We start from the raw sequence: 26,616 nt of genomic DNA, 5'->3' as shown, positions 1-26,616 counted from the left end.
TTTGTGAATCGATGTGGCTCAGTGACGTAATGAACTTAAATACTTTTAATGTCGTGAGAAATGTGTGAATCCTTCCCGAATGGACATATACATATTATAACTAGTTGATGTCATGTCAATATCCAGTTGATGACTAGTTCTACCGTATTGTTGTCTACTTGGATCGGTCTCTGATGAGAATCGAACCCGTCCTTAGAAAAGACTGAGACAGATATCCGTTTTGTTGCCTTACCACTCGACTACAGAGGCCTTGTTCTCGCTCTGGCAATTCGCCTATTTATGGCTCGATGCCTCAGATTCCATTCTGGTCAGACATCACATTATTATACGACTATTCATTAACTATCAACCATGGATTCGAGACTTGACTTGGGGAATTCTGTCATATGTCCTTTTTGGAATCATATTTAATGACGGTGCATGACCTTCATATAGGTTATAAGTATTAATGTCGTCAAAGCAGTGGTTTGAATCTTACCACAAGCTTGAAGGTTCCAGGCGTTGAGTGATTGCTACATCCAATATATAACAGAGTTGCAAAACAGGCACCTGTGACAGGCAAAAACAGTACAAATTCTTGATAATTTGTGTGGTTTTGTAAGAAGAATTTGTATGGTTTTTGCCTGTCACAGGTGCCTGTTTTGCAATTCTGCTATACAACTCAGTTTTATATTAGATTCACATTCCTGCAAAACTAAAATTTTCCAACCTTGTCCTATTGACAACCACAGACACAATGAAGCTTCAAGAATTACACGCTAAAAATCAAACATTCCACAAATCACTAGATGAATGGTGAGAAAATATTTTCCCAAGAAAAAAAAAAGAAATTGATGGAAGAAAATGAAGAAAATTAGTTTATGAGCATCATCACTCTAATTTTTCATTTCTAGCGTGTCGGTGCTAGATAATCATTATAATCCCACAAGATCCAATAATTTAATTTTTTAATTACATTTGACTAACTCCAATGGGAATTATTTATGAGTCATTATGTCAAATTTCATTTCTAATTCTCATCCAACAAACATCCATTCATGGAACTGACTTATTAAGAATTGGGAAAGGAAGTGTTACGTAATGAGTTTAGTTCCTACAAAAAGTCTTACAAATAAATGAGATAAAATTCCATTTTTTTTTAATCCATATCCATTGGGAGTAATAGATGTTTTGAGAATGAAACATTTTATGGCTTGTTTTATTCAATGTAAGACTACAAACAACATGTGTTCAATAAGAAATAACGCACAAAAATATTTTCTTTTCTCGTGTAAACTGACTAGCTAACTAAACATTAAGACTTTTTTTTAAAAAAAAAAAAAAGAAGAAAAATACAGTTTATTAAATTAAAATTTAAAGGCGTTTGTCAGAGTTTGTGACTCAGTTGAAGGAACTAAATAATTGTTTTTTTGTTTGATGAATGGTTCTGAGAATATTTGGACTTGATGATTAAATAGACTTGCTTTTTGTATGAATGAAATTTTGCCATTTTTTATCAGGAATTTAAATTTGTTGACAAATTTTTGATGGATTTATGATTTCTGTTGAACTCGATTTTTCGTTCATTTCGCACAAAAATTTGCATTTGGGACAGCGTCGTACTTATTTGGCATAGTTTCACATCTTATTCTGGGACTATCCTAACGCTTGCGGCTGACCTGGTACCGAATACGTTTTACTAGTGCTTATTACCTCGCTTCCCTTACAGAACATTTGTGATCCATAGTCTTTCACAGAAGTCTAAAACTATCCCTGTCACTTCCAAGTGCATTATTTTCTCTATCAACAAATGAGAGTTCTTTAGACGCCCTCGTGATCTTTTTCCATTCATTTATACATATATGGATTCCGATATCCGATATCCGATATATATCGGATCATAAAGTATAAATCTTACCTCAATAGCCTTCGTGTCAAACCTTTATATTATACTGGGAATAGAACAGGCAGGTTCAACTCTGGTATGGGACAAGAATCAGTAAAATACAGCCTCACGATATTTAATGTTTGAGAACAGCACAACTTTGATGTTTCTTGGCTTATAATGGTTTAATAAGTTAGGAAGCAGACCTTTACACTCATTTGCGATGGGACAAAACCACATTACACCTTTGATGAATTTGCTGCATATACTTCAAAAAGAGGCTATGTTTAGCGCTTCTATTATATATTACTCGAAAAGGGATTAGTGAGAAACTTCTTCTGTCGAGTTTTGAACCCATGGTCACTTAATCGGTATTGCAAAAATTAGATATCGTATTACGAAACCATTCCGCTACCGAGCCACTTCGACTCACAGAGATAATTTGACATTTTAATTACAAAATTCGATTTATAAGTTCAAGAATCCTGAAAAAACCATCTGGATGAAAGATTGTTTTGGCTGGATGAAATTGAAGGATGAAAATTTAGCATTGTTTAAGCCTTGGAAAATAAAGAGATTTCTAAATTTTCTGAAAAACTAAAAAGTATTAAAAATCTTCAATTTTTGTAACTCTAAGAAGATAAAACACCGACATCCCTGATCAAAACGTTCAATGAATGAAGACGACAAGAAATAAAAGAAATATTTCGAGAAAGACGATTAAAATGAAGGAAGAAAAACTTCATCTACATAATAATGACATTTTAAATGTTTCTGTTGCTGTTGACATTTCCACGAAACATGTCGATGAGAAAGTAAGAAGAAGAAGACAGGCATAAAGAGTGGAAAATAAGTGAAAGAATGTTAATTACGTCCTATCTCAAGAATATTTTCTTTGATTCATAACTGTGTGTATCACATAAATTAGACACTTGAGATGTGTTGTTGATAGCATGAGAAGTTATGATGAATGAGCTGAAAAGGTTAGAGTTGAGGATACAAAAACAAAGGTTTCAAAAAAGTGAAATTTTTCATTTTTTTTTATTTTTAGAAATTCGAAAATTACAATTTTTTTCATTGCCTTATAATTTTATTGCATAGACGACGACAATATGTATAATATGTATTCATTTGTATCCATCATTAACTTGTTTTTATACACATAATATTGCAAAAAAAAGAGAGTGAAATATTGCAAGAAATAAAATAATTTTTAACACATCATTAACATAAACATTAATTCTTTCAGCATTTTTAAAATGTCTCAAAGATGATTCTCAATTCTCAATCAATATCCCTTAAAGTATAGCTTTCCGGTGTATATTTTATTTCATGTAATAATAAACAAAAAAACGATTATAAAGTGGCGAAAAATGAAAGAGAAAATATTAGCTCAAGTGGCTTGTTCGATGATGATGATGATTTGTTTAGATCTACATGCTTATTGAAGTGACTTTCAAGTGCGATTGCCAAGTTAAATTGCATAGAGAAACTCACAAGAGTTGTTTATTTGAGTTAGAATTATCCAGTCTCTAGGATTATTTGTCTTTGCTATTTTTTTTGCAATTCAAAACGATATTTTTTGGATTTTTGAAAATTTAACGGTTTATTAATTTTTAAATTGAGTAGTTTTTAACGTACAATTTCAATTTGAATTTAAAATATTGTCGTTTAACTTATAAAAACAATAAAGATTCTCATTAATTGATCAGTTAACTCTATTGAAACATTTTAAGATTCTATTCCTTATTGCAGTGTTTGTCCAAGCCAAAATGGTGATAAGCCATGACCAAAAACGTGCGGTTCATGGCATTTTCATAAAATTTTGTTTCGCGGCGCCTACTTTGGACAACATTGCCTTATTGATCAGTGCAATATTCTTTATTCAATATATACACGTAACCCTAACATGCAAATAGCAGAGCGAAGCAGAGCAAACTGAGAGTAATGCTGGAACTCAAGCTCAACTGGTAGAGTCAGGTGCGTATTCAGGGGAGTGGTTTGGGGTCCTTTTTGGAAGAAATTTTTAATTTTTTTAGTGTTCTAGCAGGCAAAGAGCGAGTTCTCAAGTGCAGAGTTTGTTGAGAACATCGGTCACAAGCATGCTCATAATGTGTATTTAGGGTGACACACATCTTGAGAGCATGCTCTTTGCCTTTTAGAGTTCTTTGTCTGTTAGGAAAAATGATCAAAAGCTATCTAGAATTGAAAAGAGTTGACTATGGTTCCGTAGAATCTACTGCATCGAACCATATACGCAGGTTCGATTCCCATCGAAATCTTCCAATTCTAGGAATCATTGATATTCTAATCGTTGACAATCCCATTTGACATCCACTTCAAGTAGATCGACATATTAACATTAATTAATTAATTAAAAAAAATTATTATCATAGTAATAATTTATCGAGTATATATCCTTTATTATTTTTTTCACGTGATGAACTTAATTGATTTGATTTCGCAAAACGAATAAAAATTTAAAAAATAAAAACGAGAGCAAGACATTCATCCACTCATTCATTAATAATATAATTAATAATTTATATAAATTTTCATTCTTCAGTTAGTTAAATATGTGTTTGTGTGTGTAATGTCTTAAAAGTCTGTATAGATTAAAGGTGGAAGCATTTTCTTTCCTTCTTCCATATGAATTGGACGATAATAATCCTTAAATTCATTAAATGGACGTGCCGCATTATTATAGCATGATGAGTATTTTGGTAGCGGTGTATTGACAATTAATGGCAATGGCTGATGTGCTGGATCTGCGAGTGGCGGCACAAGTGGTGTTTCAGACGGTGCAACTTGTGCAATTGTTTCCGGTGTCTGAACAGATAATGCAGGAAATTGTGGTGCATATGGTGCTGGTGCTGTATTAATAAATGGCACTGGACTCTTTGCACCCATTCGAATTGATGAAACTGGTGATTGTGATGGAATTATACCACCTGGTGGAACTGGAACTGCTGCATCCAATTGCATTTGTTTCTTTAAGATACCAGGTGTAACTGGTGATGCATTATAGCTTGATCTTGATGATGTCATCGAGACTGGTGTCATTGGCTTCATTGGTGCTGGTGAAATAGCAGTAACCGGTGCTGTCTTTACCATTTGAACTGGTGTTTGAGGTTTAGCAACAGGAGTTTGTGGCTTAGCAATTGGAGTTGGTGTTTGTGGCTTCATAACAGGTGTTGGTGTTTGTGGCTTAACGACTGGCGTGGGTGTTTGTGGCTTAACGACTGGTGTCGGTGTTTGAGGCTTAACGACTGGTGTCGGTGTTTGAGGCTTCGTATATGAAATTGGTGTATGAAGCTTAACGGGTGGATATGATTGTCCAGCTCCTTGATATGGTCTTGGCATTTGCTGTTGATATTGAGCAAATGGTGCAGGAACTGGCTGTTGAGCGGGTTTCGCTTGTTGAGGAACAAATGGCGCTTGTTGAGGAACAAATGGCGCTTGTTGAGGAACAAATGGCGCTTGTTGTGGAGCAATTTGAGTTTGTTGAAGAACAATTGGAGCTGGTGCAACTTGTTCCTGCTTAACTGTTGATGATTCCGACGAGAAGACATCTTGGAAGCTCGTAGATGTAGTCGATGAAGACGTAAACTTCGAAATCTTTTCGCTAGATGAAATTGATGAGGTTGTCGATGACATAATTGGAATCTCTGGTGGGGTAAAGATTCCTACAAATAAAAAAATGAAAAGCAATAAATTTTATGAAAGTGAAAGAAGCACAAAAAAATTAAAAGAAAACAGAGTTAGAGACCTCGTAAATTATTTTATAGGTTTTCAGTTCTGTTTATAAACTTGTATGTCATTAAATAAGCATAGATTTTCAATATTAGATGGATGTTATATTTATAACTAAATGCGTCCATTAGGAGATTTTTGAGATTGACGTTAGAGTTCGGTTTTGTTCCTCAATTTACATCACAAAATAAACAAAATGCCCGGAAGTGATAAAAGTATTATTTTCACAGACATAAAATGACTTGCCTTGCTCAAATGTATTTATTAATGATTTAACTGGCACAGTTTGATAATCGGGTGTCGATTCCCGACTATCACTTTCAATTATTAGTTCCTTTATCGGTTCCTCATAGACATTAGTAGCAACTTCTCCAATTTTAACTTCATACTCAACAACTGGAGGTGTTGGTTCGCATTCACGTATTAGTTCCAAATATAATTGTTTACTATCGTATATTTCAGATATTTCTGTCGCATGTTCATCGTCATCATGTGTAGTTTGACTAAATTCTTGATTATTAATTTAATTAAAAAGGCATAGAAGCGTTAAAATGGAAATTAAGCGGGTTAATAAGCATAAAAATTAAAGCTTAACTCATTAATTAATGATGATTTAATTACCTGGTTGAAGAACAACAGGTGGACGATTCCATCCTTGTGGAACAGATGGACGATAAGCTAAATCACGTCCAGCAAGTTGTTCTCTCAATTGTTTCGATGATTGGATCTAAAATTGAAATTTTATGGATAATTAATAATGTCAATTTTGGTATCAATTCGTTGTCATTTATGTCAAGTCGATCATGCAGTAATGTCAAATTGGACCAAATTTAATTCTATCCCGAGAATCCCCACCTGAGTGTCCTTCTTAGATGAATACAACGATGATGGTGGTGGTGCCGTTGAGCTATAATCAACCTGTTGAACACTACTAGCTGATGCTGAATAGATCTGTTGCTGATCATAGCTCACAAAAGCATTATCAGCTGATCCTGTTTCAAGAGCTGCTTCCCATGGTGATTTAACCATTTTAATAGCTGGTTGTTGATATTTCTCTTGAATTTGATCTAATTTCATATTATTTTGTACACGTTGGATACCAACGTCTGTAAAGGCTGGCAGGAATTGTCCACCAGCTGTTGGAGTTGTTTGGGTTTGCTGTTGAGTCTTTGTTCCGTCAACGACCCACTTTTCGGCCTTCTTGCGACGTTTGGCAAAAAGTTCGGCACCTAAAATTAAGATTGGTCATGAAAATGTCGTATGCTTAAGATGTACAGCCACTAACCTTTTCCATTTGGAGCATTAAGAGCATTACATAGTTCAATGCCAAATTCAGGCGACATTGGTGCTGGCTCATATCCAAATTGTCTCATTGAGTTAAAATCTTGAACATGACGTGGATCCATCACCAATTTAAGTGGAACTTTTTTCGGTTCAATTGCTGTTCCATTTGTTGGATGTTGTGATATGCTGTGTTCAGTTTGTTTCGTCGATGTCTCGTAACCATTTTCTTTAGTCTCTTGATGTTCTAAAAATATAAATTAAAGTCATCGATTAATGCAATGAATCATCAACGATGCATTTAGAAATAGATCAAGATGCAAACCTTCAACAAATCGTTCCTCCTCATGTCCATCATCATGAATCCATTTCACTGAACGCTTTTTACGATTTACATACATCGATTGTCCCTTGGACTGATGATTACTAATATCACTCAATGAATGAGAGATTCTTTGAGCAAGTGCAACTTGATCCTCAACAGTTGGATGTATTACAGGCGAATAGAATGATGATGATGCAAATAATTTTCCTAAAAAGTGAGTTTTTCATGAGATCATGGATGGATAGTGAGATAATCTATCGTAATTTACTATTTTTTCCCGGCTTGATTTCTTCAACATCGTTGGCTGGTGTGAAAATCTTTTGTAAATCAATCGGCTTCTTTCCTTCAAGTTTCTCATCCTAAAAGTAATTTTTTTATGCAAGAAAAAAAGAGAAATTTTCAGTAAAAATAGACAAAATGTATATCCACAAATAAATCTACAAAAAATAATTAATCAAACCGATTTATTCCAAATTTTCTTGCTCAAGTCAACGAGAAATGACTTTTTGCCGGGATCGAAACGGTCAGTTGGCTTGAATCCACGATTTGATTCAATCGATGACGTTGTTTGTGATCGCTTTACGGACGTTTTAAATTTCTCTTCCTTATAGCTATAACTCTTTTGCATTGAATACATTTTCTGTTGATTTTTCATAATTTTCTTTATATCTTTATACTTTTTTTTAAAGCTTCAACTTCTCTTAAATGTCTTGTTATGTTAAGAACTATTCAAATCTTCAAATGTCAATGAGAATGATCTGTATTGGACATCAAAATAGAGAGAGAGATAGAGAGATATGAGAAAATTTGAATGAAGCCAAAAGACACCTGTTTCTCGAGTCAGGCATGAATATCTTCTTATTCTTGTTAAGTCAAGAGCGAGAAAAATCATTTTTTCTGTTCATATCGTAAGCATGAAGAAGACACGACTAGTGAGAGAATATTTTTTGGCAAAATTTCATTTGGAAATTCTTTCTTTGATTTTAAGTGTATTTGACACACCTATACATAAGGAAGTGAACATATGAAGAAAAATTATGAGATTCGACAGGGTTCGATGGAAGCTTTGAAAATGTAGAAAATGAATTTTACTAGATAATTAGAGTTATAAACTATAGGAAACGTCTTTAGAAGTCTGACAAGTTTATTTTTGAGAAGATGAAGTTAGTTTGACATTTTTTTGAGCAGTTTATGATTTTTAAGGAAATGTGACACTTTAGATCAGTGCTTCTCAAACTGTGTCTTGCGATACACTAATGCATTGGTGGGCAACCTGCGTGCTCAGATGAACACACTAACGTATTATCTAATTTTATTTGAAAAGGCTAAGAACCGCATATCGTGTACGGCTTCAGTCGTTGCTAACCAACGTGTATCTTGACACATAAGAGGTTGAAAAACACTGGACTAGTGTAACGTTGTCCAAATTTATTTGACAATCGGCATATTTTGACTAGAAATATTTTCGTGGAAACGGTGTGTATACAGTTTGGACAGCACTGCACAAATGTGTCGCCAGTTCATTTAAATGTGTTTTGAAATATATTACATCAAATCTACATTAATTATGAGGTTTACTGAGTCGCGCTTGAAAAATTATGAGAAATACTATTTTAGAACAAAGAAGAATTTTACGGGTCTTTAAAGCATCTTTGCCCCTGCAACAAATATAATTCATCTTTTAAGATAGCTTGACTAATTCTGAGCTTTATGTTCTTTCCTATTCAGTCGTCTTTGTACAACTCACGCCCGAATAGTACAAATCGGTCAATGTAGTGTTGTCCAAACTTTCTTGTGCTTTGTGCAGTCTTTGTTGCTATGTCACGACCAAAACCACGTTTGGCATGTTATTCATAGCATTTCCAATAAATTTTGTCGATAAACTAGCGTACCGCGACAGACTATTTGGATAACACTAGGTTGATCGATCAAAAATCCAGTCCAAGCTCGGTGTGACTCTGACTTGATGTCAAATTCGGCTTGAATTCAGCTTTATGTCAGAAAGATACCGACCTGGTGCCGGATTTTGGTTTGATTAACCGACTTTTGCTATTCTGGATTCTACAGACGGACGCTACAGTTCCTTAACATCCTGACTTTACTCAAAAAGAAACAATAGAAAAGGTAGGTGTAAGGATGTCTTTGAAGAAGTCAACCTCAAAAAAGTCATTAGTCTTTAAACAGACACAAAAGTAACAAACGTTATCTTCCTTGTCGACATTCTCGATATATTATTTTCTTTTATTTTATACAACTTGTCGATCCCTTGCACAAAAGATCACAGATGAAAATAAACGAAAAAAGATCGTATCTTCTATCATAGTCATAAACCTGATTGTTGCCTTCTTTACTTCCCAGATTAATAAAAATAACTTTTTTTTTATTTTGACTTGATAATAATTTTTGTTCATTCAAAACAGAAAGTTTGACAGGCCAAAAATTTCCTTCCTTGAAGTGCGGTCATTAAATCACTTTTCGGGCAATAACAATTTATCATTAACAAAAGCATTTAGACGAGATTTTAACACGATGTTGTATAATTAATTGGTTGGGGGATTTTTGTATACAGTCGAGAAAAAATTGCAATGACTAGACACGAGCCTCCAAAGTATAAATATTTATCCATAATTTTCAAAATATAAATCATCTTCAATAAAATGATAAGGCACAGAAGAAAAATTCTCCATCGCTCTTGAAAAAACTCTCAAAATTTAAGGGCTATTTACACTTTTTTTTAAGGCATTAACTATACTTTTTTATACTAATTAATTCCACATCAAAATACCGATTCGGATCCTCGATCTAAAACACTTTTACTTTGCATAACTTAACAAGTCAGCAAGTTCGGGTCAAAAAAAAAAAGTTTGAAAAATTAAAAGAAAAGTGGAAAATAAAGAAAAAATTAAAAAAGATTTCCACACTCAACAAACAGCAAAATTCAACTAAAAAAAAAGTGAGTGTGCCGTAAAAAATGAACGCAAAAAACTGTTCCTTCTCGCCTAAACTTGTATTTTTAGAAGCAGCACGGTGTTTTTTGTGATGTAGTTACTAGAAAGTTTTTCATTTTTTTTTTTTATTTTTTATTTTCCACTACGTTTTACGATATACATAGTACGAGGATCCCTCTCTGTTTTGATTCATCTCTCATTTACAGTAAGATATACAAAATATGAATTGACGATATATTTTTGTAGGAAATAAACAAGATTGATCAGGGGCAATCAGCGATGAAAATGACCGTTGGGAGTTCTAATAATTTGAATATTAAGGAGCACGTGGGCTCAAGATTCAATGTAGATTTGGCAACAATTCAGGTATGATGAGTTTAAGTAGGAGCTTTATTTCTTTGACCATTCTGATCATACAAGCTGATAATTTCTGACAGCAATTAGAAATGCTGAGATTCAACTAGTTGTATGTCTGATTTTAATGACCACAAATCATATCACGACGTCATTAGTCGTCCTTAAATAGAGACAATACAATCCCGAGCAGCATTATAAAGTCGCTAAGCTACTGCTCGTTCGTGGACGTCCTAAGAACTCTTGGGAGGAAGCTTTAGATAGAGAAAACTGGTCATGGATCACAACTGATCTGTACGACTAGCGAAGTAAGTAAAGTAAGTAAGACTCCACTACATCGCCGAATTGACGGCATGACATGAGGGTGCCCAGAATGTTCGGGACCATCCTTCAATCAGAGCTAGAAGTCGACTCTAATTTTGTATGGAAAAGTCGATTTGAATCGGCTCTACTCCTGTTAAAATCCTAGTCGACTTCGAACTCTAACTTCAAATAAGGTTCTAGAGAAAAAGCACTTCTCCAAAGCAAGTCCGAGTGGAATCCGGACCAACGCACTCTTAATTTAAAGACCAAAGAAGAAAAAGAGCTTCGAAAATTAGACATGACCTGGGATTGAACCCAGGACCTTCGGCACGTGAGGCCAACGATCTAATATTTAGGCCACTGATGCCATTTCACAGTGTGGCATAATGCTTACATAAACATGCTTTCTCAATAAAGTGCTTCATTGCACAGATCTTATCATTGTATTGGACCAAGACACAAAATCCAACACCTATGACTGATATTGTCCTATATTAAGGGCAAAACGTGAAATCATCCGCATTATATTGCTCAGTAAAGTAGTCAAATATCTGTCCACTCAGTAATAATTCATAAATTTTGATTTCTTAGTAATATATCTCTCAGATAGGTTGTTATTGTGATATGGATGCATCCTGGTCCATTTCCGCAAATATTCAAAAATGGACCAGTTCGGGATGATTAGGAAATCAGCTTAGACACTTCAAAAATTCTAATCAATATGATTTATTTTGAAGTGTCTAAGCCTCAGGATTATATAGAAAGGAATATAAATTTAGGATTAATGGATTTAGTAAAACTGGATTAAATATCACTAACATGCTGTCTAATATGTTTATACTATCTAAATAAATCATAAATAATATTAAAAAGAAGAGAAAAACGACCAACTCAATGAATTCATATTTGAGGGTATGTGATGAATTTCTGACCATAACGATCACTCTATGATCAAGAACATATAGTTTGCACTGCATGACATCATTCAAGCCGTTCATAGTTTATCCTTGTCATAAGAGATTTCATTACCATTGGAATTCACAGTTTACACACAGTTTGATAGAATTAGTACACTGATTAATCATATTCATAAGAAGTAAATAAATTAGTCACTACGTTCAATAAAGTTTGATATAAATAAAGTCTATAATAATAGTTTGGATGTTTGATGACCAGGCTTAGAAACTTAGTAGTAGATCTCAAATTCGACTTGAATATTGAATGGAAAATTCTAGTAGATTCCATTCGAATTGACCTTCAATTCTGCTTAGCGGTTCTTGACCCGAGTAACATATGACAACCACATGACTGACTTGTCATGCATCAGTCATGTGTCTGTCACATGATATTGATGTACCACGTGTGTGTTAAATCGTCAATCTATTATGAAATGTTGCCAAATTTTAGCAATTCTTTGCTTTGTGATATTTAGCAGGTGGTGGGATGGTACGTTAAGATATGGTATGGAACGTCACGGTATAGGTCCACCTCTGGTAAAGTGGTACGTAAACCCATTTAGTTTATCAGGTAAATCCAATCAAATCCAATCAAAAACAATTTTTTACTTTGTGATATTCGGAATGAGTCGATTTTTCCGGTAAGGCACGGTAGGGACTGGACAACGGTAAGACACGGACTATATTACAATATAGTATTACATCTAATAAAGTAACGTGGCATATGAATACTTTGGAATGAACCGATTTCTCCGTTGGTGGTACGGTATGTTAAGACACGGTGGGACGGTACGACATAGCGTAGTGGTAGGTAACCTGAGTGCCGCGGCACACTCATTTGTTGTGAAAAAAATTTGGAAATACCATAAACCGTATGTCATGTGCGATTTCGATCAAGTGTGCCGCGAAGAATAAACCCGCGAGGACAAAATAAGTTTAAACTCGTTGATGGCAACTTAATGTCCAGTTGACAACTAGTTCTAACGTATTTTTGTCCACTCCTGAAACAATTCCCCATCAATGATATAGTGGTACGCCAGGTATGGTAAAGTAATTTACGTTTACCGCTATATTGTCCCGTATCATGTCACCACCGGATAAATCGGTCTCTTTCTTAATAGATATTCGAAGACATAATAAGACAAGTTTCTGAGCCTGGTCAAAACATTGAAAATAAAACCAATAAAACACAAAATTGTCTAAGAATTTTTTTCATAATTTTCAATTAAATGACATAAAGTAAAACTTAAATCTAAGAATGTTAAATAATTACTACATCAAGGATTTTAGACAAAAATTGATTTATCTCATACGCATTCCTACTACCACACATTAAATGCGTGCTTAATGCAGAGGTCCGATCAATAAATATTTCATTATTGATGAGCCACTAACTCCGAGTGTAGAGGAACATATCCAACAAGATAAATCAATATTTCTCTATCACATTATTCAATTTTATTCGAATTTTCATTCCCAACTACAACAACCAAAAAATGTATAAGTGCTGCAAAAAAGTTTCTACATCCAAAAAAAAACACAAAAAATTAATTGAAAACGTGCCAAAGAAAAATCTCGTTAGAATCGAGAGTAACAAGTATGAGATTAAAATTGATTATTTTTTTTAGATTCGAAACAATGAAAAAAAAAAAGTTTAAAGCAGGCGCTAATTTGAGAGAAAGGTCATATCACATGTGAATAATTTTAATATATATTCATCTAAATTTTATTTTTAGAACATTTTTTGCATGCACGGATAGAAGAAGACATAATGTTTGTAATTCTCTTTTTGGAAGCACACATGTGTGCGATACGAGTCGAATAAAAAAAAGAGAAGTAACTTGAGCGTAGGAAAATTTTTTTAAGTCAACTTGACATATAATCATGGACACATAACGATCGACTTGACTAGAATGACTTTATCTTATACTCACGTTCAAATTGTCCGTTGCATCATCGTTGGTGATTTGGACATTCTTCTCAATATCAGTGATAATATCATTTAATTGCTTCTTTATGCTTTCCTGCTCGATCTCCTTGTTGCTGAATTGTACACTTCGTGTCTAATAATATGAAAAATAAATTTTAATCAACTTGCTGCACAGTGCGTCACTTTTGGGGGTTAATTATCTTAATAACACATGATATCATAAAGTAGACTTAATAATGCAAACAGATGATGAAAGGATTAATAGACAAATGTCGACATATTTATTATTATTACCAAAACTTCTTGTTCTTGTCTCACTTCAGGCTTTTCCTCAGCGACCACAGGAGCTGGTTGTGAAATATCTATTTTTGATGGCAATTCCTCTGTTGGTGATGTCTCATATGATCGTTCAAGGATTGCTGGCAACGGAGCTGACAATGAAGTTGGCACAAATGCTGATTCTCCTTGCTATAAAATTTTATTATTACAATTTTATTAGTCACAAGAATTTTTAAGTAGTCACAAATTAAAATTTTTTCTATTTACAAAAAATTTGTTAGCAAAAAATTTCAAATCTTTCAAATCATTTTTGCGCAAATCCTTAAAATATTTAAGATCTTACATCAGCAGCATCATTGCTTACTACTTGCTCATCAACTTTTTGTTCCTCAATTTGAGTTTCAGCACTAATTTGTGGAATTGTGGTCTGTTCTGGTTCCTGTTGTTCTACAACAACAGTTTCAGGTTGTCCATTTATGTCTGGTTGTTCTGTTTGTGTATTTACATTTGTCACGTCGTGAACTTCATTTGTACTTTCTTTTGGTTCATCTGATTTTAATTCAGAAGTCGGTTCAGTGTCATTTTTCAAGTCGGAAGCATCTTGCTCTAGAGAATTTTCTAATGGCTTTGCAATTTCTGGCTCTACTAATGGCTGTTCAGTATGTACAGTGTTACCTAAGAGCGGTTCTGCATCTACAGAATTTTCTAATGGCTGTTCTGTATCTACAGAATTTTCTAATGGCTGTTCTGTATCTACAGAATTTTCTAATGGCTGTTCTGCATCTACAGAATTTTCTAATGGCTGTTCTGCATCTACAGAGTTTACTAATGTCGGTTCTGTGTCTATAGAACTTTCTATTTGCTTTTCACTCTCAGACTCTAAAGTATTTTCAATTTGTCTTACGTTTTCTGGTTCAAGAGAATTATCAACTACTTGTGATGCAACTTCTGATGCCTCATCTGGTTGAACATCAGTTTCATTTGGCTTTTCATCCTAAATTGCACAAACAAATTTTTGTTACAAGATGAATTTTGAGGTTTTTGAATGAGGTTTTTGTTTTTGTTTCTCATGGTCGGCCAATAAATGTTTGTTTTAAGCTTGTTACTTATTTATAGTGTATGTAAGTTATGTCCCGAGCAGCACATGCTGAAATGTGGATCTCAACAGGTTTTATAGATGAATTTATGTGTCAATTTGATGAAACTACTGGTAAATCTACTGATTATTGTATTAAGATTTGTTAAGTTCCACATTTCAGCTGTACAACTCGGGTTTATGTTTTAATTCTCTTCTGAGTTTAAAGTTCGTTCCTAAAAATGTTTAAATTCTTTTTTTAAATGTTAAAATTAATTTATGAGGAACATGTCGTCTCAAAAAGATTGATTATTGGTTTTAGAAGTGATTTTCCATTGATTGACTACTCAATTCTGAAATTGAGTCATAAACTTCCAGGTGGCATAAGGCTCAATCATTTTCCAACTTCCAGGTGGCATTAGGTACAACCATTTGTCAACTTCTAAATGGAATCATCCATTTGCAAACTACCTGAAAATTCCATTGATCATTTGTTTTAGAAGAGATAATCCATTGACAGTCTGTTCCGTTCGGAAATCAAGTAATAAACTTCCAGGTGGTATTAGGTAGAACCATTTTCCAACTTGTGGATGGCATGAGGTTCAACCTTTTGTTAATTTTTGAATGGCAAAATCCATTTGCAAGCTACCTAAAATTCTTTTGAATCTCTCAAGAGACGTTTATCAGTTTTTTTGAAAAACCCCTAATTTGTAATCAATTTTGATCAATTTGAAGGAACTTTAAGTGACTTTCGAGCCCTATACCACCTGGAAGTTCACTCTAAATCTCTATGTATCCACCGCTAAAACTCAATAACAATCTATTTTGCGACTATGACATTGATCCCTCAATAATATCATTTATTCTCAATTTCTTTAAATTCACTGGCTGACCATAGAGTTTCATCGGATAGTGCCAAATAATAACCATAATAATGAGTATAGTAGTAGTAGTAAGAGCGAACATGAAGCCTGTCCATTCCAAGAATATTAACAAATTTTACTTTGTTTGATAACCATTAGCCTTAACTGGACACAGAAGTTGACATCGACACAACAGCTTAAAAACGTTTTTTGATGATAATGAAAAACTTAAAAACAGACAAAATTTCAAATGAATGTGCAAAAAAAAAAATGTTCACAAAAAGCAGAAAAGAAGACAGAAAACGAACACATCAATGGATAGCGGCCATCCTTTATTCCTTTACAAAAAAATGTCAAGTTTAAATAATTTAGACGCAAAACTTCAAAACAGAAAATGAAGAAGCTTGAAGCAATTTATCTCAACAGAAAGATGATACATAAAGTATGAACAAATGTACATGAAAAAAGATGAAAGGATATCCAATTGATTGTGAATGATGCGAGAAATTTAATATGAATTGAGCGCAACTTGTTGTTAGTATGTAATCAAATAATAATAATAAAAGAGTATGTACAGATATTTGAGGTATGACATGAATTAAGTGACACTCACCACAACAACTGAGGATGATGAAAATGATGACTCTTGCTTCACTGCTTCTATGACGCTAAAATAAAAAAGATATAAAATTTTATTATTGTTACAAACAAACAAAGCAAGCTTTGAGATATAAAAATTTTAATGTGAAATAATTCTATCAAATTTTTATTTCCTTAAGGCTGTAGTGTCGTGAGCATTGTGGGAGTTGTCGCCATACCCGAGCTTACAGAAATAGAAAGGACTTTGCTGAATGGCTGGTTGCTTCAATAATCACACCCCTGAGCCACCAATTGTGTAGGTCACGATATCATTAAGAATCTATACCCGAGACGTTCAATGCTGTTTTTATGAAGCAACATAATGAGTTACGGATCCTTAACATTTGTGTTGTATGGAATGTGGAAATTGATAATTCTGTCTCGGATGGGAATCGAACCCACATCCTCACAACCGAAAATGCTTCAGACTTTAAGTCATTTGTCTAGCCACTCCACCACCGAGTCCTTACTCTAGCATGAACGAATTCGTCTACTTATAGCTCAATCTCCCAGATTCAACTTTACTCTGACACTACAATTGATACCAAACTAAATGTATCAAACTAATTTATTTACCTCTTTTGTTGAACAGTTTGATCATTTGAAGTGATGACACTTTGTGATACAGTCTTTTCACTACTTGCAGCAGTCTCGACAGTTCCATTTGCAATTTTCTCGACCTTTGATTCTTGTGAACTCTCAGTGACTGAACTTTCGTTTTTTGTAACAACCGGTTGAGCTATTGTGGATGTTTCAACTGATGTTTCCATGTTTCCACTGCTTTATATTTCGTGAATGGGTTGAGATTTGATTTTGATTCACTGGAAATAAGCAAGAAAAAAAAAATTTTAAAAATATTTTTTACGATCTGAAATTTTAACGATTCATTGAAAAATGAATTGCGGAATTGTAGGATATAATTGAGTAGGATAGTCATAATTTCCATAAAATTTTGACGCTAAAATGACACAAAATCATTCACGCTCAATATTTTTACTCATAATAATTATAGCAAAACGTGCAATCCGAGTTGCTTTCGTCGTGTAAACATCAATTTAATCTTTCATATCAACGATTTTCTTTCACATTTCATTTTCTTTTAGAAGAAAAATCACAAAACTCCGCGAAACTTAGTGTAAATAAACTATAATGCTTGACTTTTATGAGTCGTTCCTCAGTTTTCTTTTCTTTTCGTCTTCTGGGATTTTCTTTGTTATTGTTTAGGTTTAATTTTAAACATCTTTTTATATTTTCGCTTTTATGGAGGAAGTAAACTCCAGAATTTAATTACAAAGGTCACTACGACAGGGATTTAATTCCGACGTATTATTTTAAAATTATTGAGAATCTCAGTAAGCTATTCAAATGTTTTTAAACAAAATTGAACCTTGGATTTGGCCAAAAAGCCGGTAACTTAGCATTGAGCAAATCAGATGAACATCTCATGCTGTGTTTTTATGAAGACATTCTCCAGAGCTTAGAAATGAAAACACACAATTTAAGCTAAATATGAAACAGATGAAGTAAACAGATGGAAAATTTTATTTTGGAATACGGAAATCATAAAGAAATATTTTGCAAACTCCATATGAGTTGGCAATCCCAAAGCAAGCCAAACAATCTGCTAATTATACTTTAGAACGTAGGATGTTTGTAAACACTTGTGATTTTTAAGTAAATTATATATATTTTCAGCACACACGTTTTATTAAGGAATGCTAAACTCTCTTAATTGCAATGACTATGTATATTTAATGAAGTTTTGAGGCAAATTAGTCTCATGTGTTGAGAGATGTGCTAATTGTACAACAGAATACCTTTCTGTCACTCGAAAATTCAGGAAAAATATGAATCATAACAATTTAAAACTCAAAGTTGAGAAAATTCACAAATAACTTGCAATTTTAAATGTTTTGTGATTGAAGCTGTACTCTAATTGTAATTAAGAACTCCTTACGGATTGTAAATAGCAATAAATATTAAATGCGATGTTTATTCTTCGGAATTTAAACTCAAACTAAATTTTTGTTCAAAAAGGGGCTTTCAACTATTCACAATAAATATTATTCAAATTTCAAATGAACGTTATGAAGCATAACATGTCAAATCCAACGATTCAATCGATTTATTTACATCCATAACATGAAATCATTTACAAAAAACTCAATTAGTCAATCTTCAACATAAATTTTTCAGTAGGTCAAATGATTGAGTGAACTGTCTGTCAAACATATCCCTTAGAGTACAAAATAAATGTGCTCGAATCAATCATCGATCGCGATCGGTTGTGTAAATGAGTCGTTACGCACAAAGATCTATCAATGAAATATTTTCCACATTTTCAACACATAACATATTCTAAAAATGTCGACTCAAATGTGCTTTAACAGATTCTCAAGCAATTTATAAAGTGACGCGTAAACAACTTATTTTCCGCTAATAATTTTCCCTTTCCTAAATGTTATATCATAGACAAATATTTGTGTACGGTGAGAGATTCTATTATCTAATAGCTGCTAGGCTATTGTAAAATATATATTTCAATGCAAAAACGTGAAATTTTTAACTCAAAAAATTTATAAAATAGCCGGGCGCGATGCCAGCTTCGACCAGAAAGAAAAAAAAGTTCAAGACAATACGTGAAAAACAGATTTTTCTGTAAATATCCATGAATAAGGTCGATTCTCATTCATTGAATACTCAACCAGAAGTTCATCTGTGTCTACAGCTATTCTGCTTAATTGGCTAGTTTTTAATATGTCTTATTGGCGGAATTAAATCATTTTCTTCACTCTCTTGAAATGAAATAAACATTTTGATCTTGCTATTTACGACTAGATGAATGAATCAGATTATTTCTCAATTGGCATTTATCTGTTTCGACTGTAGGTAATCAACATAAATAATAATACTTAATGACAAACATTTCTGTGGTCAATGAATTCGAAAATAGTCTAGGAATTACGTAGAATTGGGGACATCGAGTCAAAATTCACATAAATTGTTGATCAATAGACTCAAAGATTGGATTTGGTATTGCCTAGTTCCTTATTTAAATTATATAAATATTCACGAGTGGACAAAAATACTTTAGAACAAGTTATTAATTGGACATTAACTTGACTTAAAACAGTTATAACGTTAAATAAACTTATGAAAGTTATAACGGAAATTTAAGATTTGAAAATACTTCCAAGATTAAATGAAGTTCAAAATTTAAGTTCAAAAATATTGAAGAATCAAAAAATATTAATTTTAAGATTTGACTAAAAACAAGAAATTAAGCCTTTTTCTAAATCTGTAAAAAGCATCGTTAGCAGCAGTTTATTTTTAAGTACAGCTGACATTATCATAATTGGCATCTTGACATGACTGTAAAGTATTTATCTGCATATTTAGTCCTGGCCACGTTAATTTATTTTGGCAAAAGAAATGAAATTGTCAATTCGGATGTCTACAGTATTATGAAATAAATCATAAGTTACAAGCAGAGTCTCTCTGAAATCTGGTGATCCTTATGTATGGATCGACTTTTGATCATAAGTAGCTTGTTAGAATTGCGACACTGATTGAGGCACTTTTAGTCTGACTTTGTAGATGGCAAAAGAGCACGAGCGTCTATAGACCTCATGGAAGGAAACTGTCGATCGAGACAGAATTTTTGAAACCGAAAATTGGCAAGCAGTTGCCAGAGATAATGAAAGTTTTAGGCTACGTCTATAGGATCTATATGAGGTCATTGATCACAATTGATCAGTACGGCAAGCGAAAGAGTTAAGTAATATTGAGGTGGTTTGTATCATAACCATCTAGATAGGTTCATGTAATAGAGTATTTAAGGTCATAGTTAAAGATCCATGATTGTATTCTAATGCTCTTTAATTTGGACTAATTATGTTGATTCATTTGGATCCATAAAATGTCAAAGATTAATCAACTTAGTTGAAACTTGAAACTAAAATATTGCCGCTCAAAGAAACTTAACAAATTGTTTGTTGATAAACTGACTATGAAAAATCATTGAGCGATACCTTAACCATGCCTTGTCAGTGAAACAAATAACTTCCTTCACAATTTTATCTTCCATTTTTCAACTTTCTATTTTTACATCGAAACAACTGACTTCATTTATTTAACAAATGACTTCCGAAAATTTATGCGATATAAATACGACTTTTTGCATGGCCAACGCTTATCATTCATCTCCAAATGGGTGGCATTCGTTAGTAATGTATGTCATAAATTGGAATTTGTCTGAATTTCCTAACCTAAAAATCCTTAAAGGAGATGAAGACGCTTCAAGTCGACCTTTTACGTTCCTTAATAAGTGAACAGCCCCTCAACTAATTAATGCTGATTGACGTCATTAATGGAAAATCCCATTTCATAAAAATAAAAACAATAAGTTTAGAATTCATTCGTTGAAAAATCATGCCTGTCAAGTCTAATTTATGAACCGAAACTCTTTTAGATACAATAAGAAAAAGTCAAAATAGAAGCAAATTAAGAGTGTAAATAGATTTAAGCTATGTGATTAATAACGTGATAACATATTTGATACCAATTTTTATTTTTTTCAACAAAAATTAATTTTTTCTTCTTGACTGCTGACTTCCACGCAAAAAAACGAATTTTAAATGTTTATTTTTTGATTTTAAAATAAATTATAGGTTAATCGCAATTTTAAATACATTGTAAATGCAAAATCTGTGAACTAGATTCTTGAAATTTTTATAACTTAATTAAAATTTAAACACAAAAAAAATTCATTGTTTGTTATTCAGCATAAAAAGTTTTTAGAGCAAAATAAACAAGCAAGCTTCAAATTCCTACATCAATCATTTTTAAATAAATATTTGAAATTAAATGTAGAATTATAGGTGAAATGGCAGGCTGGCGCCTAAAATTAAATTGTTTTGGAGATTCGCAAGGTAATGTCATTCAAATTTGCAAGGAAATGGTCGTCAAGAAGGTTCAAAAGCTACTTTCAATAGAACAGATATAAAGGAATTTTGATTTGCCGTCCGGACAGAGAATTTGTACGAACTAGAGTACAGAAGCAACAGAGCCAAGTTAATGACCATTTGTTAATACTTAAACAATGGTTTTGTTGACAATTGCAATTTTCGTTCAGTTTAAATGTATTTAAGAACTCCTTACGGATTTTAATTTCACCACAATGATGTTTATTCTTCGAAATTCAAAAACGGAATGAACTTTGAGTATGAAAAAGGGGTTTTCAACTTTGTAAAATAAATATTATTCAAATCTCAAATGAACGTTATAGCAACATACAAACATTGTTATGGAATATAACAGACAAGGCTAAGTCTGTCATTTAGCATTAGTGCCAGGCAGCATCTATAAGAGGTCATTGATTACAATTGATTTTTACGACCAGCGAAATTAGTAAGTATTCAATTTGGAATACTGTTGAATAGTATGAAAGTTAGCTTTGTTTACGATTTTTGTATGACACCAATCCATCTTTAGATTCACATCATTGCAACCTTAACCTTTCAAACGCCGGTGACTGTTAACGTCATAGCAAATTTACTGTCAAATTCTGTTTTGCTTTAAAAAAATATGAAATATTTTTGTGCAACTTTTATCAACACTTGGCATTACAAGCTATTTTGACAGTTAGCAAAAGACCTGTTGACATATATACTCAATGACGTTGATACTGAGAATGAAGGCATTTGATGATTTGCATGGAGGATTCTTCTTTAAAAAATTTAAGCTAGTTGTTTGAAAGAGGATAAAAGCTGTATAACCTTAGTGACATTATTTAGACAATTAATCCTTGAAATTTACATCAGTCTAATCCACAAAATCATAATATAAACACAATACCTCTTTCTAAGATCAAAAGTCATCCTTCATTAGAAAATGATTTCTCAATTTCAAAAACTAATTTAATGCAATTTCTGAACAGCATCAAATAGTTTCCTCATTGCATTATTAATCTCATGAATTAATCGAAAATTGAATATCGTTATTAGAAAAAGCAGGCATTAATCAACACCAGACGTGTTTCATTAGATGAAAATTTTCTCAGAAATTCCTCATTCTTCAAACTTCATCACTTTAACGCAAAATCATTAATAAATGTTTTCTGATTTCTAATTTTATTTTCACATGATAAGAACCTTAAATCCTTTGATTTATTTAATGAAATTCTTTCAACGCTCATTCATAAAGATTTTTGTCTTAAAATTTTCTCATTTTTATAATTTTTTATCGAACCACACTTGAATAAGAAGGCTTACTAATGGAAGGACATTAATATAGTGTCGGAGGTGTAGTTGGAATGTGATTTAGTCTAGGTTACAAGCTAATTAATTTAATTTTTATGTTGACAAATAAAAGACATTAAAATGAGATATTTCTTGAATTTTTCTGTAACATGTAAGGCTTATTGTAACAAGCATCAGCAAGGATTGTTGTTTAGAAACAACTATGTGACCTTAGAAAATTTACATTTTCTGTTGAAAGAATGGTGAAATTTTTAAAAATTAAATTTGATGGGATTTCCTTTTCTATAATTCAATCTCAATAGCAAACATTCAATGAGCATAATCAATTGCTATCAGAGCTCCATGTCGATCTCGAATTTTTTATGGATATTTCGATTCGAGTTGACTTGATTCTATACTAAATTTAAGTAGATTTCGAGCCCTGCGTGTTAATATGCACATTGTCTAGCATGATGATTATCGGTAAAGAAATGAGACTCTGTCTATCAGAGAGACTGTCAGACGTCACGGTGTGGTCAGGACGTTGTGCTGTTTGGATGTATGTTTATGACGCAAGTCTATAATTATGTCAACTTAACCGGTTTGTGCTACTCGGGGTTTGACTTGGGTATTATTAATCCATTTCAGTTGATATTGTGTCGGTATACAATGCCTAACAAATTGTTTTTAAAAAGCCTCGTCACAGCAATTTTCTGACAAATTTATAAATAATTCACAATTTTTCCGGCCTATCTCATCTAGGAGAAATCACAATAAATTTATGTCTGACAACCTTAACCCAATGAAAATGAAATTTTTCTTAATTTTCCTCAAAAAATTAAGTAAGAAGATCAGCAAGAAGACAATTTTCTAATAAATGAGAAGGAAGATAGACAGTCAAAAGAGCTTATTCAATTCTGCATCATTAAATTCCCATAATGCATTACTGTAATTGTCTGTAATTCATTTAAGATTTTTACATTTTTTCAATGCACTTTCTCGCCATGCTTGCCATTTGAGATGCTGTTTGTTTAAATTAATTATCGGAAATGTAAATGAAATGAGAAAAATCTTGGCAAATGAAAAACTTTTTCTATCATAAATTCTTATTTTCCATTCCTTTACGTTTATGTGATCTTAAAAGCCACTGGCAATGCTACTTTAATTATGAAAGGGAAAATAGTTTCATCGGCTTTTGCTCGAGGGGAACAACCTGTTAATAATCTTCATTAATTTGCTAACCATTTATGTTTCATCATTTTTCATCCACGCTAGACTGTTTTGCAATGTTTATTCCTTGACGGGTCTGTTTATGAGTGACGTCTGTCAATGTGTATTTATAGATTCTGATGCAACCTTATTTCTCAATAATTTTACAGTAAATCCTATTTTATTATCTTTTCATCGGAGGAATCCATTGATTTATCTTGGGACACCTTGATGATAAGCCTCGACCGAAACCGTACACGGCATATAGTTCATAATTCTTCCTTAAAAAAATTAGTTGCTGTAGTGTCGCGGCACACAGGTTGTCCACTACTACTTTATAAAGTAGCGTCTTAGTATAGATCTTTTTGTGGAAACAGAAAATACCCCGGAGCTGCACAAGGCGAAAATCTACATTTTTCGTTCTTAAGAATGAGTCAAAATTAACCTCCATGGTGCCGTCTGAATTTAACCTTAAATACGACAACATAGCAGTTCCCAAACATTGGGCTGCTCCGATCCTAGTTAGGATAGACTCAACTTGAGATATTATAATTTACGTACCTAACAATGTCCTAACTAAAGGATAAATCTCAATATTCTGATAAGTTTTCTATTCAAAACCTTTCTATTTATAAGGTTCTATAGAAAACAGCACATTACCAACAACATTGTCAGAGTGAGGACTTGAACCCACGCTCTCTTAATTGCATAACAAATGTTCTAACCAACTGAGCTACCGGTGGCTATTATGAAGTAAATAAAGGATGGCATAAAGCACACTTAAGGTTTGTTCTCTATTCAGTGTTCAGAACTGTGCATCTTATCGTTGTTTTGGATCACATCACGAATTCAACAGTTTTCATAAATATTGAATCTTAATTCCAACATTATCACTTAAATTAATTTAAAATTTTGATTCTGAGAGATGAACGACAATCCAAAAATTCAACTCAATTCAATTTGAATCTAGACTCAGAATGAGAGAAGATTGATAATCCAAAAGAATCGGACATCATAAGTAAACGCACCCCTCAAAAAATGCATATCAATAGCCACAAGCTTGCATGTGTGCACGTTTACTTCATATTAAATGTAATAAAATGAGAGTGTCGACATTCATTAGCAAATTAAAACAACACAAAAAAAAATGAATTAACTCACATTTACTAAATTGTAATGGTCTTTGAAAGAAGAATCTTTCGCTTTATGCTCTGGCTCTGTTTTATTTTTATAATTGTGACTGTAGAAAAAAAAATGAAATGATTTTATTTCGTTGTTTTGTTGGTTCTATTTAAAGATTTTGTCTTTTTTCACTTTATTTTTCACTGTTCAAGATATTTTCTTTTCTTTTTATTTTGAATTTTATAATTGCCACTTCTTTCTTCTTAAGTTCGTGAAACAATGAAAAAAGAGCACCGCACAGACAAAATAAAAAAAAAATCCTAGTCGATCACTTTGTATCAGCGCAAAATAAAAATTTCATTCCTAAATTCATTTTATGATTTATTTCACTTTTCTTTTCATCCACAAAACTCACCAGCTATGCTATTTATGTATATTCTAATTCCTCTAAACACTTTCTTCTTTGTTTATGTTCTTCTTTTCACGCATTCAGCGAGAGAAAGAAAAAAAGATTTTTTCTTCTTCGTTTTTAGAACACACAAAAAAAAATTTGAAGGAATTTTTCTTCTAGTCAGCTTCGACTTTTCCTTTCCCTTATTTTCCTTTCGAGTTCTATGCACCACGAATTCAAAATCAAAACTGAAAGGAAAATTCTCTTGAAAATATTTTCCACTTTTTTGCCATCTCACCGAAGATGTGTGATCGTGTGACTTATACACACATGTATTGGATGATCAGCTTTTCTCTGGTGTTGAATTTTTCATTCTTTTTTTGCAAAACTCATTTTCCTGAGGGATTTATCTGTGAAGCAGAAGACATGAAATGTTGCAAGAGAGATTTATGGACAAAATCGTTATAGACACACGAAGATCAAAGATTGATTTTATGTTTTGGGAAATTTTTCTATGATAACTTTTGGGAATTGATGTGCAATTTTGACAAAATTTTGATGATTTGAATTTAATTGATGCTCAGTTTATAAATTTTATTCTAAATTTGAATGGATAATAATACGTTATAACTTGTTAGTGGGAAATTAATGTCCTGTTCATGTCTAAGAAAGGTTCAGTGAATTCTCAACTGTCATTTTAATTTCAAATCAGGGCAAATTCACAGCAACTTTTCTCTTGTAACAGGCGAATTCGTAGTTTCAAACCCCGCAAAGTGAAACACATTGTTTTATAAATTTAATAATTTTCGATTAAATAACACAATTCGGTAAGTATTACTATATTTTGGAGTGAAGTTATGTATCTACTATGAGTTTCTCGACATTTTCCAGGTCATAAGACTTCATAAAAATACGAAATTTTAGAATAAATCAAGATATTCATCATTAAATCGTAAATTTGCAGATTAATCAGCAATTAATTGATTTTGCAGCATTTTAGATTGTTAATAATGTTCAAACAAATATATTTGAAGATCTACTGCACAATAAGAGTTGCGGCGGCAAGAAACATCCAGTTTACATCT

At 32.6% G+C, this 26,616-nt stretch overlaps 1 protein-coding gene across 4 annotated transcripts; it reads right to left on the bottom strand.

Moving 5' to 3' along the window:
• Nucleotides 1–2,875: 2,875 nt before the first annotated feature.
• Nucleotides 2,876–25,781, bottom strand: LOC139094541 (synaptopodin-2). 4 transcript variants are annotated; one of them, XM_070645613.1, is made up of 13 exons: nt 25,556–25,781; nt 25,180–25,258; nt 17,147–17,391; nt 16,545–16,599; nt 14,337–14,987; nt 14,009–14,182; nt 13,719–13,847; nt 7,492–7,582; nt 7,224–7,430; nt 6,903–7,145; nt 6,473–6,846; nt 6,239–6,344; nt 2,876–5,550 (listed from the first exon to the last, which is right to left on the bottom strand). In XM_070645613.1, exons 3-13 carry the CDS (start codon nt 17,338–17,340, stop codon nt 4,463–4,465), a joined length of 3,312 nt encoding a protein of 1,103 aa, XP_070501714.1. In that variant the 5' UTR covers nt 17,341–17,391; nt 25,180–25,258; nt 25,556–25,781; the 3' UTR covers nt 2,876–4,462. The 4 variants fall into 4 exon arrangements, with proteins under 4 accessions (XP_070501714.1, XP_070501731.1, XP_070501723.1 ...); XM_070645630.1 differs by having other exon boundaries at nt 14,898–14,987; nt 25,556–25,780; XM_070645622.1 differs by lacking the exon at nt 25,180–25,258.
• Between the last annotated feature and the right edge of the window lie 835 nt (nt 25,782–26,616).

Source organism: Chironomus tepperi, unplaced genomic scaffold (assembly GCF_022539635.2).
Source record: "Chironomus tepperi strain 1889 unplaced genomic scaffold, CSIRO-AGI_Ctep_v1 contig_33, whole genome shotgun sequence".
NCBI lineage: Eukaryota > Metazoa > Arthropoda > Insecta > Diptera > Chironomidae > Chironomus > Chironomus tepperi.
This window is presented reverse-complemented; position numbering and strand designations above follow the sequence as displayed.

Excerpts from the sequence above, each read along its gene's own strand:
- LOC139094541 (XM_070645613.1), bottom strand. The coding sequence starts at position 17,340 with ATGGAAACATCAGTTGAAACATCCACAATAGCTCAACCGGTTGTTACA. Across the intron at positions 7,583-13,718 it reads ATGCAACGGACAATTTGAAC|GATGAGAAACTTGAAGGAAA; the intron begins GTGAGTATAAGA and ends AATTACTTTTAG. Across the intron at positions 6,345-6,472 it reads CATCTAAGAAGGACACTCAG|ATCCAATCATCGAAACAATT; the intron begins GTGGGGATTCTC and ends TTTCAATTTTAG.